We start from the raw sequence: 20,524 nt of genomic DNA, 5'->3' as shown, positions 1-20,524 counted from the left end.
AATCTGATGCATCTGGACAATGTTGAACCACCTATTACTTGGCGTATTTTTCACCAGAATTTTATGATAAATCTTTGCACAATTTTTTGAACACAGTGGCGTATCTTCAAAGAGCTGTCTGGGTTTTTAACAGATGTATTCACATGTACATCTTCCCCATGCAGTTTTTTTTTTTCAGTTTGGACTCTCCTGACCCATTTTCACAAGGTACACAGATCACTATGGTTTCTTTAACCCCTTCTAACAGGACCAGTTTTCACCCTCCTGCCCAGGCAGTTTTTTGCAAATTTGACATGTGTCACTTTATGTGGTAATTACTTTGGAACACTTTTATTTATCCAGGCAATTCTGAGTTTGTTTTCTCGTGACACATTGTACTTCATGAAAGTCATAAATTTGAGTCAATATATTTCACCTTCGTTCATGAAAAAATCCTAAATGTACCAAAAATTTGGGAACATTCACAATTTTCGAAATTTCGATTTCTATGCTTTTAAAACAGAAATTGATACCTTATAAAATATTTATTACTTAACATTCCCCATTTGTCTACTTTAAGTTGGCATCATTTTGTGAATGTTTTTTTTATTTTTTTTAGGACGTTAGAAGGTTTAGGATTTTAGTAGCAGTTCTGAAAATTTGAAAGAAAATTTCCAAAACCCACTTTTTAAGGAACAGTTCAGTTCTGAAGTCACTTTTTGGGGCTTACATAGTAGAAACCCCCCATAAATGACCCAGTTTTAGAAACTACACCCATCAAGTTATTCAAAACTGATTTTACAAACTTTGTTAATCCTTTAGGTGTTCCACAAAAATTAAAGGAAAATTGAGATGAATTTCTAAATCACTATGACGTAATTGTACGTCAAATTGCAGAAAGTCACCTGCCGCCATGACGTACTATTACGTCATGTGTCAGGAAGGTGTTAAATCCTATATGTAGCAATTCCTGTTGCTGTATACAACCAAACCCATGATGCACTTCTCCTTTCTCTGCCACAGCTCCAGCACCGCCCATCTAGTTTATAGCTCCTCCCTCTCACCCTTGTTGGGTACTTGCAGGAAAAGCGTCTAATCCCTTAATGTGGAGTAAGGTACTGTATGTGCCCAGAATTTTTGTGCCTTTTCAATAGTAAATCTGCCTAAATATTAGATATAGAATTAGCTATATATGTAGCAATGCAGAGAAGTATAGCTCGATTTACAACACATATTTAGTTTAACTGACTCCATTGATCTTTATTAATGTTGCATACATCATGTACATTTTTGGTTTGATGTGTGCTGCACCAAACTCCTAAAAATGTTCAAAAAAAAGTACAATCAAAAGCATATTATAAATTGAAGTTAATGTGTTATTAAAGGACGTCTGTCAGCAGATTTGTAGTTGTGAAACTGGCTGGCCTGATACATGTGCACTTGGCAGCTGAAGGCATTGCTGAGAAAAAAATTATGTTTTATTATATGCAAATGAGCCTCTAGGAGCAACGGGGGCATTGTCATTACACCTAGAGGCTCAGCTCTCTTTGCAACTGCTGCGTCCTCTCTACTTTGATTGACAGGGCCAGGCAGTGTCAACGTCATCACGCCTGGCCCTGTCAATCAAAATGCAGAGGGCATGGCAGCTGCAGAGATAGTGGAGTCTCTAGGTGTAACGGTAACGCCCCTGTTGCTCCTAGAGGCTCATATGCATATATTAAAAACATCATTTTTCTCAGCAATATGGGCACATATGAACATGGGACATACACAGATGTCTTCAGCTGCCAATGGCACATGGAACAGGTCAGCCAGTTTAATAGGTACAAATCTGCTGACTGATGCCCTTTAAAGAGAACTTTTCCCTAGACATGATTAAATCACGGCATGCTGCTGAAACACTTCTAACTGTGCCCTTGTTGAAATTGTTTGTATTATAAGGTTAAAAACTAAATGATAAAACCACCACGCGGTGCTCACCGTGGGCAGTGCTGCAGTGGTCACAGCCACCCATTCTGTCCTCTTGTATAGCTTATACTGACTTCACATGTCAAGTGGGACGTTAAAGAAGGCAAAGTGGGCATATTAATACTGAGGACACTATGAGTAGTCACTCAGATGACTTTTGGTACGCGGCGCGTGAAGTTTTATAACTTAATTTTCTCTATCTTAGTAAAACAAGGCACATCTACAAAAGTATTTACAAGCACTATACTCTGCTGACAGGTTGCCTATAAGCCTTTCTAACCAATTTAAAGGGGTTGTGCCAAGTTTTCAAGTTATCCCCCATTCACAGGATAGGGGATAACTAGTTGATCAGTGGGGATCCGACTGCTAGGACTCCCACCGATCCCGAGAATGGGGGTCTTGTTTCGGTATGCTGATGGAGTGGCAGGTCGATCATGCAACCTAGCGCTCTATTCATTCTCTATGGGTCTGCCGGAGATGCAGTACAGGTCTCAGCTATTTCCAGCAGTCCTATAGAGAATAACCTGCCGCTCCATCAGGACAGGAGGAACAGGACCCCAGTTCTTGGGATCGATGGGGGTTCCAGGGGTTGGACCCTCACCGATCAGTTACTTATCGGGGATAACTTGAAAACTTCACACAGCCACAACACCCAGACCTCTGCAGTTCTACTAAAGTGAACCTAGCCATACCCTTTATGGTGATCAGTACAACCAAAGGTCTGGATGTTGTGACCATATTAAAATCCAACCATACTGCAGCCATGTGAAACTGGCCTAATTCCAGCAAGTAACCAACCAATCCTGTATGTAGGGTTTTACCTGAAACATTTTCCCACAGAAAGGAAACACATTCACAGATTCATATTTGTCTAGAAAAAAAAAAAACATTTCCCATTTCAGTGTGACACTGCCCTTTAAGCACATATACTTTTAATGCACGTTTCCTTTTAAGCTCATTCAATGCTGCGAGCACACCATCTACATTTTAGGGTTGGAGCCGAGCATCCTACAGGAATATAATTACAGGTCACTTTCTCCATACAAAGCAGTTGAAAAACAGGAATAATCCAGAGCCCCAGGAACGGCACCCCGACCAGTGTACGGAGGCATCTTGGAAATGCAGTACTGGGCTTGATCAGGAGGAAGCTCTCTCCGAAGTTCATCAGCTAATATGTACGGCTGTAGGGAACAAAAAGAGAAATAATGAATTACTGCTATAACAAATCCCTTTATTGGCCGATTATATCACAAGGCAAAGATCTAGACTGAGCATGTGTGACCAGTGGCATTCAGCTCAATAGATGGACATATGCCTTGCTAGACACTATGCTATGTAAGCAGATGTCATAACTTTCCACTGGATTTTTTTTTAAATGCTATGTTCAAATCTGTGTTAGATATTACATTAGAGACCTCTGTCTCAGATTTCATAAAAATTAAAAAATAACGGACCCCATGTACTTCCATTCGCTTACCAAATAAAATCTAGGTGCACCATAGCTCCAGCCCTTTCTGTTTCAAAGCCTTCCCCTCCTGCTTGATTGACAGGGGCAGGCATGAGAAGCCTGGTCCTGGCAATCAAGGAAAAGAGGAAGGAGCTGAGAGTTACGGTGCACTGCACAGCTCAGGACCACCCTTAGTGCACGTGAGAGCTAATTTGCATATGAATTAGAAAACATTTTGCAGGATTGGTTCTGGCATCTAAAGGTATGGGTATTACTACAGCCAGGCAGGCCCACCAGGCATTGGGCACAGTTTAACTGTGCATTCGGTGGTGGTCACAAGCAGTGTTCCCTCTAAGCCTTGGCAGCTGCTGAGCGGGGTCGGCTCAGAGCTGGGCACAGCGCCATCAAAGGTGGGCGATAGGAAAACCTAAGATAATTGTCACTTCAAAGAGCATACAAACCTTAGCGCCATCCCGTACAATATACAGTATAATCCCTGCACCATCCCGTACAATATACAGTATAATCCCTGCACCATCCCGTACAATATACAGTATAACCCCTGCACCATCCCGTACAATATACAGTATAACCCCCTGCACCATCCCGTACAATATACAGTATAACCCCTGCACCATCCCGTACAATATACAGTATAACCCCCTGCACCATCCCGTACAATATACAGTATAACCCCTGCACCATCCCGTACAATATACAGTATAGTCCTCTCTGTGATCACTGGACATTGGTCTCCGTATAAAAACCATACAGGGAAAAAAAATCTTTGATCCAGAGAACTTACATAGAAAAACTAATAACCAAGAGGCTAAACAAAACCCAGTTTCTGACCCTTATGTTAAAACATAATTTTCATTTTATTGCTCTAAGGCCTCGTTCACACTTCAGTGTTTGGTCAGTGATTTCCATCAGTGATTTGTGAGCCAAAACCAGGTGCAGCTCTAAACATAGAACAGGAGCAGATTTTTCCCTTCTACCTCATGTCTATGGAGGCTCCACTTCTGGTTTTGGCTCACAAATCACTGATGGAAATCACTGACCAAACACTGAACTGTGAACTAGGCCTAATACCTAAACACCTAAAGGAAAAAAATAATTTAAAAAAGCTGCTGTTTCTCTAGATGACCTTATGTTGAGAGTAGTGGTAATAGAGTCTCAAGGGTCTATAAAAGCATCTACACTATTTTTACAAATCATTGAGACTCTATTAACACTACTATCAACATAAGGTCATCTAGAATTCTAGAGAAACAGCAGCTTTTATTTTTTTCCTTTCTCTTTAGGTGTTAAAATAGAACTTTAATTAGATTGCTGTAACACCTAAACACCTAAAGGGGGAAAAAAGAAAGACTGTGCTGGGCTGGCGGCGCTGCTGTTGCTGTGGGCTGTGGCAGGGCCGGGGTGAAAAGGGGAGAAAAATACGTTATAAAAAAGTCTGATAAATACCAGTGTGAATGAAGGACTGTTAAAAGGGGTTAATAACTACTGAAGGCCCTTCACAGTAGTTATTAACCACTTCAGCAGTCCCCCATTCACAGTAGTTATTAACCACTTCAGCAGTCCCCCATTCACAGTATTTATTAACCACTTCAGCAGTCCCCCATTCACAGTATTTATTAACCACTTCAGCAGTCCCCCCTTCACTGAAGAGGGGACTAGTGAAAGGGGTTAATAAATACTTTGAATGGGGGACTGCTGAAGTGGTTAATAAATACTGTGAATGGGGGACTGCTGAAGTGGTTAATAACTACTGTGAAGGGCCTTCTGTAGTTATTAACCCCTTTTAACAGTCCTTCATTCACACTGGTATTTATCAGACTTTTTTATAACGTATTTTTCTCCCCTTTTCACGCTGGCCCGGCTACAGCCCACAGCAACAGCAGCGCCGCCAGCCCAGCACAGTCTATCAATTTCTTTCAGACCAGACACGGCCACTACCTCAGCAAACTCTGTGCCCGCGCTCCTCAGAGTTCCCTTCCTTCTCCCACGAATCCTGCAGCGCCAATAAGTGCGCGAACAGCGGTGTGTGTGTGACGTCTGACGTTATGTAGGCGGCGCCCCGCTGTGCTGAGCCGCATAAGACTACGAGGAGGACGTCGGCGCCGTCACGCACAAGTCTGACGAGTGACGACAAGAGCTGGCATTTTGCCAGCAGTGTTAGCGAACTAGGCATGAGCGAGTGAGCGGGCATTATAAAATTGTGAGCGGGGCCACAATAATTGCTGCGCGGCCGCCCACCCGCGCAGCTTAGAGGGAACACTGGTCACAAGACTCGCTATCTTCAGCACGGGTGGCCCATGGGTCTTGCACACAGGTTGCACACTTCTACAGTGGGTCCTGGGTCTATGAAATTAGTTTCCCACATTTATCAAAAAGGTGAAAAAAAACCTATGTTTTACCAACCTTATCTGCAGCCAGAATTCTGAACGCACCGACAACTTGTTCGGCTGAATCCGTTTCAGCTGTCTCCCTTGTCATAAAGTCAATAAATGACTGGAAAGACACTGTTCCCGAATTATTGGGATCAACCAGAACCATAATCCGAGCAAACTCTGCTTCACCCTACAAGCAATCACATATGACTACATATTACCTGTTATGAATATACTGAGATAACTGACAGTATACAAAGACAGTATTGTATTCTTTTCACAATCATTACTGGTTAATTAACTCCTTCCTTCCCTGAGCCATAACAGTACATTTTCCTGGAAATGGTCATACTAGTACAGTACAGTGATAGTGTGGACAGAGGAGGTCTGCCTTCACCATACCACGTATAGGTGTCAACCGCTTTGTGACATCCCGTTCTAAAGGCTGGGATTGGAGATAACTCCTATCTCAACTGTTTAACCAATTAGATTCTGCAATCAGTAGCTAACAGAGGGGGAGCTCCCTCTGTTAGCCTGTAGGCACCCCTACAACTAGATTACAGATTGCTGTCAGGTTACTATGACAGTTGGCGGCCTGAAAAGATCACCCGTAGCTATTACGCCAAAACAGAGGCATGACCTAATAGATCACCTGTCAGTGTGCTCAAAACAGCAGCTTCAAGTCTCTAGTGAAAATATTAAAAGAAATCTAAAAGACAGAGTAACAAAAAATGAACAAGATTTTCTGAAATAACATTAACATTAAAGACATAAAATGTGGTCTCGGGGTAGTATTAGACCCCCAAACATTCTAGGTAACTGTGTAGCCGCTAAGTGTGCATGGTATGTCAGCCCCAGGTCTCCTCATACCTGGAAGCCTGCATCTGACTCACTGCGGGGACGCACTTTGTTACATTTTTGCATGCACCTATCTGACCATGGTGGCATATGGTAAATGAGGTATGGGGGGGGGGGCACACACAATGATAAATGGAGTGCGCTGGCAGTTCAACAAATACATATGCAATAACCCGTGAGGAAGCTGGTTGTTACTGGCGATACGCGTGGGGCGATGTCTCTCCATTCAGACCCACCTGAATGATCTTATACCCTTGTATTCTACCCGGGTATCAGGTGTTTTGATGCCACATTACGATTGTTTACTTATTTCCATGCGTTATACTTTTGGGTATTGTCATGTTTGATCATATAAATATTGTGTCCATATTTGTGACGATTGGTATATGTGTTTGGTTTTAGCGGATATCAGCACATGATACATTGTATACAATTTTTAAATTTGTTTGTATGTCCTTGTAGTTAAATAAAATTTAAGCACTTTATTTTTGGTGGATGTGCGCCTTATTAGAGTTTTCTTGGGCCATGTGGACTCTTTTTTTGCATTGGTGGCATATGGGACAACCCCTTTAAGAGCCATTTACACTGGCCAAATGTACAGGCATTTATTAGGAACAAACCATTTGTTCCTGTCAATTTCCTGCTCGTCAGTGGAGATAAGAGCTGCATTTACATACAGCAATCAACTCCACCGTATGGAAAGAAGCGACCTCTACTGTGATCGCTCCTCCCTTACAGACTAATTGGATAACGACAGCAGACCCTTGTTTAGACAGGACTATCTGCTGTCCAGAAACAATGCTTTCACCTGATGAACTAGCATTTGCTAGCTTTACACAGGCCAGTTATTAATTAACATTAATTTCCAAAAATCAGCCTGCATAAGGGTGCTGCCATACATTTTTGATGATTTCTAGATGAAGTTTCTGAAGCCAAACCAACAGATACTATCTCTTCTCTTTTTTTGAATCCACTCCTTGTTTTTGCTTCAAAAACGACATAAAAAACCTGAATGTGTAGCAGCACACTGAAGGGAACTTCAGGTTGTTGGATGTTCACCCCTCGGCACCCTTGCTGACTGAAGGGTTGGGTGCTCCAGCAAGTGATGCATCCTCTTCATTTATTAGCAGGCATAGCTCTGTACTTTTTTGTAGCAGCTATGCCCAGTAATGAGGTTCAGTCCCATTGACTTGCATGGGATTGAGCTGCTCTGAGTTGCAATACCAGGCACAGCCAATTATAAATGTACAGAACTGTGCCTGGTAAACTATGAAGGAGCCCCTTCAATAATCTGATCAGTGGGAGTGCTGAGGGTTGGAGCACCACTGATGTGATAATGATGGCCTTTTGTAGAGTCAGAGAACTCTTTAAAGGGCTCAACTTTATTAAAGTATGGACTTTGACAGAACGGCCATGTTGTCCTTTCTAATGCCCCAGACTGACTGCTCAGATAACTGACAGCTCCTGCCCAGTGTCATTTACTGAATGTACTATGATGTCCTATTGCAGTAAGAACACCTCAGTTGGGATGTAATCCTATGTGGGAAGGAGCTAAGGTATCCTATGGTTCTGGTAAAAACTAAATATTAGCTGTGTGTAATGGCAGTTACCTAAAATGTACAGGGAATATATACATAGTGGCTTTTTGTGTGATTCCACATTGGATACATAGCTACTGTGTTTGTACATTGATACTTTAGCAATTATATATACACTTAAATAAATACACGTTACTTACCAGATCGTAACCCATTGAAATAAGACAGGCCCTGAAGTCATCATGATCCATCATCCCCTTTTTTCTCTGTTGGTTGAACATATTGAGAGACATCTGAAGTCAGTCATATGTTGTATCATTATTATTTAAAAATACAATTTATATCATTTGTAGTAAAGACACATGTAATGAGTTATTACTGTCATAACCAGAAGGCTGTAGTTTTAATAAACAGATTGATAACACTATATCTGACAATTATATGATTTGTATCTGTCATTATAGAGAAGTACTGAGCAATATAGATGAGAATAAAACACTTGGGCTGAGATACAACATTTACTATTAGCTGCAGAATCTGCTGAATCATTCCCGTGATGTTTTTTTCTCTCTCTATCTCACTCTGCTGCTCACTGCTCCTGCCCCTCCCCTCTCTATAGACTTCTATTTGATGATATAATCTGCAGCCTGTCTTAGTTAATGGAATTCAGAGAAAATGTTAAGGTTTTACACGGACCAATAATTGGGCCAATAATGGGAGTGTTTGCAGAAATGCTCATTCTCAATAATTGGAACTTGTAAAAGTGCCAGCAATCACCCAATGAACAAGCAAACACTTGTGCATCAGGTGATCATGCCTTTTGGCCAGTACCAAATATCAATATTTCTGTGCAGCATATCTTTCTGTATAAACAGGGATCTGCTGCCTAGAAACAATGAATCTGTATGGCAGATGTGATCACCAGTCCTCATACAGAGAAGATCACTGCTGTATGTAAATGCAGTCCGCTCCTGATATTTGACTTGACAATTGCCATCGGTCCAGGTGAAAAGACTATTCGTTTAGGAAAGAGGGAGCTAATAACTTGGGAACACTAAATTTTTCTCTGACAAGATATATTACAAAGTTTCTTATATTCACCTGTACTATTACATTTATGCAAAAGCTATTGTCTGATTCAGACTTTGTTCACATCTCCACTAAATATTTCAGTTGGTCTGCTCTGTTATAGGGGAAAAACAATGAAAGTAATGGAATCCCAGGTCTGTTACATAAAAAAAGACTGACAGACCCTATTGACTGTAATGTAGTCCATCAGGTTTTCATCAGGGAGAATGCCATTTTATCGACAAAATAGTGCAGCTTTTAATAGGGGCCTAGTTATCAGTGGCTGGCTGCTCAATTTGCTCACCTATTAGCCAGAGAAGACAGGGGCTACAAAGACCACTCTGTGAGACCTAGGACATTGCTTTGGCCACAGGTTAAAGGTGCTTTCTTTTAGGACATATAGACATCATAGAGTAGGGGTACTGCTCAGAAACAAGTCCTATGAGCCAGAATAGGGTGGCACCCTGTACAAGCGACGTCTGTTCTGCCATAGTCATGCTGTCCTTGTATTACTTAGGCTACTTTCACACTCGTGTTTTAGCTTTCCATTTGGGAGATCCGTTCAGGGCTCTCACAAGCGGTCCAAAACGTATCAGTTTTGCTATAATACATTCTGAATGGAAAAGGATCCGCTCAGAATGCATCAGTTTGCCTCCGATCAGTCTCCATTACGCTCTGGAGGCGGACATCAAAACGCTGCCTGCAGCGTTTTGCTGTCCGCTTGACGAAACTGAGCCAAACGGATTCGCCCTGGCACACAATGTAAGTCAATAGGGACGGATCCGTTTTCTCTGACACAATCTGGCACAATAGAAAACGGATCAGTCTCCCATTGACTTTCAATGGAGTTCATGACAGATCCGTCTTAGCTATCTTAAAGATAATACAAACGGATCTGTTCATGACGGATGCATGCGTTTGTATTATTGTAACGGATCAGTTTTTGCAGATCCATGAGGGATTCGCCCGAAACGCGAGTGTGAAAGTAGCCTAAGATATAACACTTTCCCTGCAGTGGCTTCCAGGAAACACCAGGCTAGCTGGGTTCAGAGTAATGCGAAGATCGCCCTGGACACTGCATTTTGGAAGGGGTTGTCTCTCATGTCTCTGCTCACTTTGCATAGTGGAAGAGAATGGGGCCACCAACAGAACAAGCATTGCTAGGGCAAGATAAGCTGGTGACTGGGTCGCTAAACTTCAACTCCATCTTCAGACGTCAGTATCCAGAGATTTACACGCATTACTTTCTGGGGGGGAGGGGGCACCAAGTTAAATATTTTCCTTGGATAAAAGAAATAGAGGTTTAGAGTCACCAAAGGATTATATAATGAGTAAAATAACCTATTTCTATTTTTTACATTTTCCTTAAATTTGGGAGCTGGAATGTAGCAAATTTGGGAGCTGGAATGTAGCATACATAAAGCCGTTTACTCCGTTCTGTGCAATGAAGCTTGATAAAAATTAACCTTGGCATAATAGTATCTGCTCATGGATTGTCGGTCTATAAATAACACTAAACACAATGTACACAGCTTTATTGTATCATCCTTAAAATAGCTGGCCATGAAAGGATTTCTCCTAATGTCAAACTGATAAGGCCACATTCTACACCGCACAACAGATGGAAGTAACGCATTCTGTTCATCTGACATTACCAGGGAATTACAAAGAAATGTCTCCTGAGACTTTTGTATGGACAGTCACTGATACTTGATTAGACAGGACTGATCCGTAAAATAAATATACAGATGGTCATAAACAAGTTATAGAAATGTATAAAAAAAAGTAGCATAAAAATACCATGGGGCTGTGTTGGCCATATGCAGAGATCAGTGTCTCTTTGAATAAAATAACTCAATCAGTACTGACCTTATACCATTTTACTGTCCTATCGTTCTCCAAATTACCTTGTCGAAATGATTGAATGAAGAGCGGAATTCATTAATCTGTTCCTGTGTTATGCCTTTGGCGTCCCGTGTAAGCATCTGAGTTTCGATTTCATTGATTGTTCTTGCTATTGTAGTTAGCAGGAGCTCCCAACCCACGCGGATGTGCTGCACGAGAACACAAAATCTGGTTAAGTTCATATGTGAATACTAAAAGAGTCCTGCTTCTTGAATGATGTAAAGCCATAAAGAATTATCTATCTACTGTATCTATCTAAATCCAGAAATAGAGGCAGCACTCCAGGGTGTGTGAAAAAGTGTGGTAGACCTACCTTATTCACCCGTGCAGCGTTTCAGCCTTGCACAATGACACCTTTGTCAAGCCTCATTGTGTTGCCTAGAATTATTGTGGATGTCTTTTTTGGATCCTGGTCCGTGGATTTTGGAGGGATTGCACCCATTTCCATTTTCTGGTCATGTCTGGTCATGTGACTAGATAAATCACCTCCATGCTATGTCGCCTCCATTCAAACACACTGCAGCTATACTAAACTCCCAATAGAACAAGTGCAAATGGCAGGTGCAGTGTGTTTGAAAGGAGGTGACATCACATGGAGGTGATTTGCCTGGTCACATGACCCTACATCAGCAGCCATTTTACGGACAGCAGAAAAGACTATGTAAACAAGGAAACAAGGGGGCACACCTTATGAAATACAGAAAATGGTGCAGAATTTCAACAAAGACTACATTTGTAAGTGCCATGTAATAATCTCACAAACACATTGGTCAACAATAACCAGAAAGTGGCCAACCACTTTAAGTGCTGCTGTTCTTTTTTGTATCTATCTAATCTTGCTAAATCTAACACAGAATCACCCTGAAGCACCATATATACTTTATATAGACATACTGAGTAGTATAGATGTGAATAAAGCACTTGGGGTGAGATATAACACTTACTGTTAGGTGTTGAATCATGCCTGTGTTGTGTTTCTCTGTCTCACTCTGCTGCCCTCCTCATAGACTTCTATGGGATGATGTAATTGGATCCTTCAGTGAGCAGGTAGCTCATCTCTCAAAAAGAATGTTAAAAGGGTTTGACCACTTTCTGGCGACTTGTGACCAATGTGTAGGTAAGATAACTACAGTATATGGCACATACTAATATAGCCGTTGTTGATATTCTGTGCCGTCTACAATATTTCATAAAACTTGCCACCTTGTTTGGCAAATCTTCTGTGCTGTCCACATGGAGGTCCCGTTCATAACATGGCCACTGTTGGAGGGTCATATGACCATGCAAAACATCTCTGTGGGATGACTCCTCTATTCAAACGCACTGCACCTGCACTAAACTCCCCGTGGCAGATCCTGTGTACTTGAATGGAGGAGACATCACATGGAGTGACAGTCACATGACCCTCCATCAGCAACCATTTTATGGATAAGCCCTCTTTGTAGACTGCACAAAAGACTTGGTAAACAAGGGGGTAAACCCTAAGATTATATTACTAAGTGCCATATAGTTATCTTATATACACCTTGGCCAACAGTAACCAGAAAGTGGCCAATCCTTTAAAAAAAATTTTTTGCACAGACCAATAATTGGGCTAAGGGTACTCTCACACTAGCATTATTCTTTTCCGGCATTGAGTTCTGTCCTATGGGCTCAATACCGGAAAATAACTGATTAGTTTTATCCTAAGGTATTCTGAATGGAGAGCAATCCGTTCAGGATGCATCAGGATGTCTTCAGTTCAGTCTTTTTGACTTTTCAGGACGGAGATAATACTGCAACATGCTGCGGTTTTATCTCTGTCCAAAATTCCAGAACACTGCATTTTTTCCCATTGACATGCATTAATCCGAGTGTTCTGGCAAAACGGATCCGGCATTGCGGTCTGCACATGCTCAGACTGCAAAAAAATGTGAAAAAAAATTAATGACGGATCCGTTCTTCTGGATGACACCGGAGAGACGGATCCGGCATTTCAATGCATTTGTCAGACGGATCAGGATCCTGATCCGTCTGACAAAAGCCATCAGTTTACATACATTTTGACGGATCCGGCAGGCAGTTCCGGCGACGGAACTGCCTGCCGGAATCCTCTGCCGCAAGTGTGAAAGTACCCCAATAATCAGGGATGAACGTTTGTAGAAAGCCTTATTCCAGATAATTGGTCTGTGTAAAGGTGCCAGCAATCACCCTATGGACAAGCAAGAAATCTGTGATAGCGTCTTGCAGCCAGCACCAAAAATAATTTCTGTGCAGCACATCTCCCTGGGTAAACAGGGATTTCCAACCCAGAAGAAAATGATTCTTTATGTGGAAAAGTGATTGCAGTAATGATGATTAGTCCCCATACAGAGGAGATGATTGCTGTATGTGAATGAAGCTCTCACCTTCTTAGACTATCAGGCAAATAGCTATGTATTTAAAAGGACATACTAAATAATAAAATAAAAACCTAATGGTGACTGTTCACAAGTACAGACTGGGGGGGGGGTTCATATCAGCATCACAAATTCCGTTATTGCTTTCTGTTGAACCTTGGTTATAATGGAAAATGCTGGAATTCAAAACGGAAACCTTTAGAGGCATTCTGTTTTCATCCGTCACAATAGATGTCTATGAGCAAGCACAATGGATCAGCCTGAACTTTCTTTTCCGTCCTGGATAACGGGAACCAGACGGATCCGTTCTACTTGCCCCTAGACTTCTATTATAATGGATCAAAATGGAATGCCTCTAAGGCATCTTTCACACGGGCGAGATTTCCGCGCGGGTGCAATGCGTGAGGTGAACGCATTGCACCCACACTGAATCCGGACCCATTTATTTATATGGGGCTGTGCACGAGAGCAGTGATTTTCACGCATCACTTGTGAGTTGTGTGAAAATCGCAGCATGCTCCTCTTTGTGCATTTTTCAAGTAACGCAGGCCCCATAGAAATGAACGGGGTTGCATGAAAATCGCAAGCATCCGCAAGCAAGTGCGGATGCGGTGCGATTTTCACGCACGGTTGCTAGGTGACGGTCGGGATGGGGACCAGATCATTATTATTTTCCCTTATAAGATGGTTATAATGGAAAATAATAGCATTCTGAATACAGAATGCATAGTAAAATAGGGCTGGAGGGGTTAAAAAAAAAATAGAAAAAAATTTAACTCACCTTAATCCACTTGTTCGTGCAGGCGGCATCTCTTCTGTCTTCATCTGTGAGGAAAAGTACCTTTGATGACGTCACTACGCTCATCACATGATCCATCACCATGGTGATGGATCATGTGAATGACCATGTGATGAGCGCAGTGACATCATCAAAGGTCCTTTTCCTCACAGATGAAGACAGAAGACATGCCGGTTGCGCGAACAAGTGGATTAAGGTGAGTTACATTTTTTATTTATTCTTTTTAACCCCTCCAGCCCCATTGTACTATGCATTCTGTATTCAGAATGCTATTATTTTCCCTTATAACCATGTTATAAGGGGAAATAATACAATCTACACTACAACTAACCCAAACCTGAATTTCTGTGAAGAAGTTCGGGTCTAGGTACCACAGTCGTTTTTTTATCACGTGCGTGCAAAACACATTGCACCCGCGTGATAAAAACTGAACAATGGAACGCAATCGCAGTCAAAACTGACTGCAATTGCTTACCTACTCGTGCGGGTTTGCCGCAATGCACCAGGACGCATCTGGACCTAATACGGACATGTTCGTCTGCAAGGGGCCTAAAGGTTTCCATTTTGAATTCCGTCTTACAACTCCATTATGTTCTGTTATAACCATGTCATAACGAAAGTAATAACTGAATTTGTAACGCTGATATGAACCCGCCCTTACATAGATTATTTGAAGGATCCCAATTATGCTTACCTCCATAGTGTAATTAGTGTGCTTGTTATCAAAGATGAGCGACTCCTGAATAATCTGGTGATCGCCTTCCAGTTTGTCAATGTTATGCTTGTAATTGATAATGTTATGTTCTTGCTGCTTGAGATTATTCATCTGATCTTCAAGTGTTGTACTTAGATCAATGGAGCCGCGAGCAATCTCCTGTACAAAGAAGATAACATCATATCAAGAATTCTGCAAAAAATGTCCATTTCATCAGATTATCCATGAAAGCATATTAGTATTATACAATATTCTTGTAAAATTCATCCTTAGGCTATATGCACACGACCGTGCCGTTTTTTGAGGTCTGTAAACAGCGGATCCGCAAAAAACGGAAGCCGACCGTGAGCCTTCCGCAATTTGCAGAATGGAACGGGCAGCCCATTGTAGAAATGCCTATTCTTGTCCGCAAAACGGACAAGAATAGGACATGCTATACTTTTTTTGCTGGGTCACAGAACGGAGACACAGATGCGGACAGCACAGGGAGTGCTGTCCGCATCTTTTGCAGCCGCATTGAAGTGAATGGGTCCGCACCCGAGCCACAAAAACTGCGGCTCGGATGCAGACCAAAACAACGGCCGTGTGCAGGAGGCCTTATTCAGAAAATCTGAGTGTTCGGAATGTTTCAATTCCAGTAAAATAAGCCAAGTATAGGTTTTGACTGTAAAGGGCTCGATACGATAAGTAAATCTTGATGTGTTCACATTGTGTGGTGCTGCATGATGGTTGTCGCTGTTGTGGTGCTGTGCCTGTAGGTTGGGGTGACCCAGTGCCGCGGGGCACTGATAGCAGGGGTGCTGTTAGGCTGCTGGGTCTCGTCACCTGCAGGGGCTGTGTAGTGGCAGCGGATGCCATGTGGTACTGCTCCAAATTAGAGTAGGAGCCCACTCATAAGAGGCCAGCTTGACGTGGTGAGTGGGCCTGTGCATTTTGATCAAAACATATACTAAGAGCCTCAATAGGGATATTTCTAAATTATGCTGAGAAGTAATAGAACACTGCTTGGCATGCGGATGTAAGATTCTTTATTTTATTTTCTACAGGATAGGTATAAAGTAAATGTTGATTTTCTAACCTCCATCTTGCTCTGAATCCATGGTCCTATGACATTTGCCTGAGCAGCAAATTGTCGGCGATAGCGCTCATTAGCTTGTTGACGTGCAAGTTCTTCTTGCAAAGACTGGTCTCTAGTAGGCACAAGCCTTTTCACCTTCATGGAAAAATAAGATTTTTTTTATCAGAAGCATCCAATTTGTACATTATTTTACGATCCCGTATCAGTAAAGAACTAGACGAAAATAAAAAATCTAAAGCACCTTTAGAAAAAAGCCACACTGACCTATTCACCAATACATGATTTCTGCTTCAGGTCCCTTCTGGACGCAAAGTGTCCCATCTGTTGTCACGTGTGCTGCTGCAGCTATTCAAAGCCTGGTTTAGAGATACATCACTGCTGGGGCCAGTGAGTGGCTGCAGCGGTGCACGTGGTAACGTACAGGACATCTCATTCCCAGACCGGTTGGGGGTTGTCCCTGCACAGTCTGATACTATTCAATAAGTGCTGATGAAGGGGGTATGAGGTAGCAACCCCGAAACGCGTTGACCTGACCTGTGATATCAATAAAGGAATTTGCCAGAAGTGCCACTTGTGGGACTGCCGTCCTTCCTAAGATACTACAAGCGATCCAGGCGAGGGGGGTCAAGTTCGTGGGTGTCTTGAGCTTATCCCACAACCGCCCCCCCCCCTTCCCACCCCACCCTGGTGAAGTGAGTTATTTTTTCACAATTTCAGTTCTTACAACATTTTTATTATATTGACTTTTATCCTGTGAATTATCCCATTTATTTGAGGTGGGAATATATTTAGTATTTTATGTTTACACATATACACATACTTCCCTTACAAACTACCGCTCACAGCTACCAATATTGGTTTGGCGCCTTTTCCTGTGGCTTTTTTTCTTTTGGTTTGTTTTTCTATTACAATAAGTGCTGAGCCAGACTTTGCAAGGACATATCCCTGGCTGGTAACATTCAATTGTACCTTTACTGAAGACCGCTGGCAGTTTATTCATATACCTCTAGTAGGACTAATAGAGGAATAGTACAACACAGAGTTATATGAAAAGATGCTCAAGAATTGTTATTATATGGGGAATGCGAGTAGTTACCAAAACAAACATGTCAGGAGAGGTTGCAAGGCTTCTTTCACACAGACAGTGTTTGGTCAGTGATTTTCATCAGTGATTGTGAGCCAGAAGTGGAAGGTAAAATGGAAAGATTTGCTCATGCTCTGTGGTTTTGACATGGTTTTGGCATAGAATGGAGCCAGGGTGCTGGAGCGGATCAGTGGGGAGCAGACGAGTATATTTTTTCACTAGGTACAACATACTACTGGGGCTATTTAAATAGGACAGAAGGCCAGATTTAATACCCCAGAGTAGTATAACCATTTATTCACCCTGCTACTGTATTTGATTGCTACCAATAATGTCATCTATGTATTTATTCCAGGTCCTCCTACATTGTGCATTCATAATCTTGCTATGTAAACGTTATGTTCATGTATTGTGCCTGGTTCACCAGCAGGTGGCAGCCTGTATCACAGAGCCATCTTTAGACAGAATGGAACTTACCATTCTATTCTCTCCTTTTGGGCAGAAGTGGGCCAGTCCCATTTCCTACCCAAGGGAGGGGCAACAGGAAGAGTGTGGTCAGTCTAAGCCAGGGCACAATAAGACCCCTTTCACACGGGCGAGTATTCCACGCGGATGCGATGCGTGAGTTTAACGCATTGCACCCGCACTGAATACCGACCTATTCATTTCTATGGGGCTGTTCACATGAGCGGTGATTTTCACGCATCACTTATGCGTTGCGTGAAAATCGCAGCATGCTCTATTTTGTGCGTTTTTCACGTAACGCAGGCCCCATACAAAATTAATGGGGTTGCGTGAAAATCGCAAGCATCCGCAAGCAAGTGCGGATGCGGTGCGATTTTCACGCACGGTTGCTAGGAGACGATCGGGATGGAGACCCGATCATTATTATTTTTCCTTATAACATGGTTATAAGGGAAAATAATAGCATTCTGAATACAGAATGCATAGTAAAATAGCGCTGGAGGGGTTAAAAAAATAAAAATTTAACTCACCTTAGTCCACTTGACCGCGCTGCCCAGCATCTCGTCTGTCTCCTTTGCTGAACAGGACCTGTGGTGACGTCACTCCAGTCATCACATGTTCCATCACATGATCTTTTACCGTGGTGATGGATCATGTGATGACCGCAGTGACGTCACCACAGGTCTTGTTCCTGAAATGAATGCTCACCACAGGTCCTGTTCAGCAAAGGAGACAGAAGAGATGCCGGGCTACGCGATCAAGTGGATTAAGGTGAGTTAAATTATTATTTATTTATTTTTTTAACTGCTCCAACGCTATTTTACTAGGCATTCTGTATTCAGAATGATATTATTTTCCCTTATAACCATGTTATAAGGGAAAATAATACAATCTACAGAACACCGATCCCAAGCCCAAACTTCAAATGAAGAGTGCCTGTCTACAGTGATAACTCATAGAGCATTCTGACTCCTTATCGATTTACAGACAGAATATTGCAAGGGGATCAACAGCCAAAGGCACCCCACTCCAGAGATACCAGTACAGTCCTAAAGTCCAGCTGCCAGAATACAGCTGAGTTTAGCACAGTAGCGAGAGAAAGCAGAGTACTTAAATTTGCCTGCCAGTTTATGCCAAAATCTGCTGGACCCAAGAGAGAGCCTGAATATTGTCCGGATACAAGTTGATGCAAGTAAAACTGTTGAACTTTATAAAAGTCTGGACTCGATTTATTCTCCATCTCCACCATTACTATTCCCCTTTATTGCTTCGGAGCCAAACCCTGTGGACCGACAGTACCAGGAAGGAGCACCGTGACACACATAGAAAACTGTTGGGGGTGCACCACACCACTCGGCATTCCAATAAACCTGGGATGCGATTGGTCCTGGGGGGCGGCACGTTGCACACACAACCCCTTTACGGCTATGGTTGATCAGTTTATAGTTTTGCAATATACTACCTTTATCAATTCCTCAAGGCATTCTTGAAGTCAATCAGTAGAAACCTTCAATGTTTACTCCAGTGGATATGTTTCAGTCCTGGTCATGTGATGAACATATAGGTGCACGGTTCCTAACGGTCCGGTTATCACGGCTCTGCCTTCTAAGGAGCCGAGAATCTGTGTGTCCATTACATGAACAGGTCAGAGTTTTATCCACTGGAGTCAACATGGACTGTTCCTATTGAATGACAGAAAGCATTTACACCATTGCATAACAAACCCAGGTATTATAGTACCGAAAGATGATTTCTTATTCTCTTAATACCTTCTCCCACTTGGTGCGGAGTTCTTCCAGGGTAATAGTGCTATATGGATTAACTGAAGACACTCTAATGTTATAGCTCTGAATCACTTTCTCCACCTCACTCTGGATGCCTATAATTGCTTGTCTTTCGCTGTCCGCTTCCGGCAGTGTGGCTTTAAATTGCTCATGAGCGGTAATTAATTTCTGGGAAAAAAAAGAAAGTAAATACAGACCATTTTATACCTCTAAAATCATTATGAAGAGAAAAAAATGACAAGGAAGAAAACCAGACTGTAGCTGTTTACCCAACTGAAGAGAAGGCAACTGCTCCCTAAGAAACATCTTTGAGTTTGTGAATTATTATATCTGCTGTCTTGGTATTTACTATATTTTCTGTTGCATATTATTTACTATGTATATGTCATAGATATGGCCATACTTTGTCCATTGGCTCACCTGAATCTCCTCCACGCTGTGGACAATGAACATGTCCTGGAGATCCTCCATGGCTCCCTCCATCCAGATGTTGAAAGGTGCTGCCCTCTTGATAAACTCCAGGTGAAGATGATCAACAGTTTCCAGTAGCTTCTCAGCTCGCTGTATAGAGAGAAACAGACAAACCCGATCTAAAATAATCAATAGGGTAAAGTAAGATTCCACGGAGAGCTACATTGCTGATCTGTAGAGAGGGGATGTCAGGCTTCATGTTGTTCAGGGCTCCTTTGGTGCTGCAATTTCATATGTGTTGAGGTAAAAGGTGAAATTAGTAATTTATGGAAACCTACTTCATGTTATTCTAGTATTTAGTCATTCGTAACATTGTAGCTTGTACTGCTGTATCTTGAGACAGTTTTCATTCTCTCCAGGGTCAATAGAGACTATCACCGATCCAAGGTAACAGGTTTTTCCACCCTCTGTCCACAAAACGCAGACATATGTGGACGTCTGTATAGCGTCCGAGTGGGTAAATTTTTTCCTGGACCAATACACTTGAATGAGTTTTGGGTGGGAAACGGACGGCAATGGTGAATGCTGTGAGTTTTTTTGCACAGATGAATTGAAAAACTGTGTGAATTGCGTGTTTTACTTTTAAATTTTTTA

General features: G+C 42.1%; 1 protein-coding gene across 1 annotated transcript in view; it reads right to left on the bottom strand.

Moving 5' to 3' along the window:
- Positions 1-2,843: 2,843 nt before the first annotated feature.
- The window catches only part of ACTN2 (actinin alpha 2), a 73,465-nt gene continuing 55,784 nt past the window's right edge, over positions 2,844-20,524 (bottom strand). Inside the window, exons 14-21 of the mRNA XM_044288723.1 lie at positions 19,880-20,020; positions 19,445-19,627; positions 16,127-16,261; positions 15,028-15,207; positions 11,159-11,305; positions 8,384-8,449; positions 5,819-5,977; positions 2,844-3,128 (exon numbers count right to left, since the gene is read on the bottom strand). Of these exons, the coding sequence (XP_044144658.1) occupies positions 2,970-3,128; positions 5,819-5,977; positions 8,384-8,449; positions 11,159-11,305; positions 15,028-15,207; positions 16,127-16,261; positions 19,445-19,627; positions 19,880-20,020 (1,170 nt within the window). The 3' untranslated portion in view covers positions 2,844-2,969. The remainder of the gene's footprint in view (positions 3,129-5,818; positions 5,978-8,383; positions 8,450-11,158; positions 11,306-15,027; positions 15,208-16,126; positions 16,262-19,444; positions 19,628-19,879; positions 20,021-20,524) is intronic.

This window comes from Bufo gargarizans, chromosome 4, assembly GCF_014858855.1.
Source record: "Bufo gargarizans isolate SCDJY-AF-19 chromosome 4, ASM1485885v1, whole genome shotgun sequence".
Taxonomy (NCBI): Eukaryota; Metazoa; Chordata; class Amphibia; order Anura; family Bufonidae; genus Bufo; species Bufo gargarizans.
This window is presented reverse-complemented; position numbering and strand designations above follow the sequence as displayed.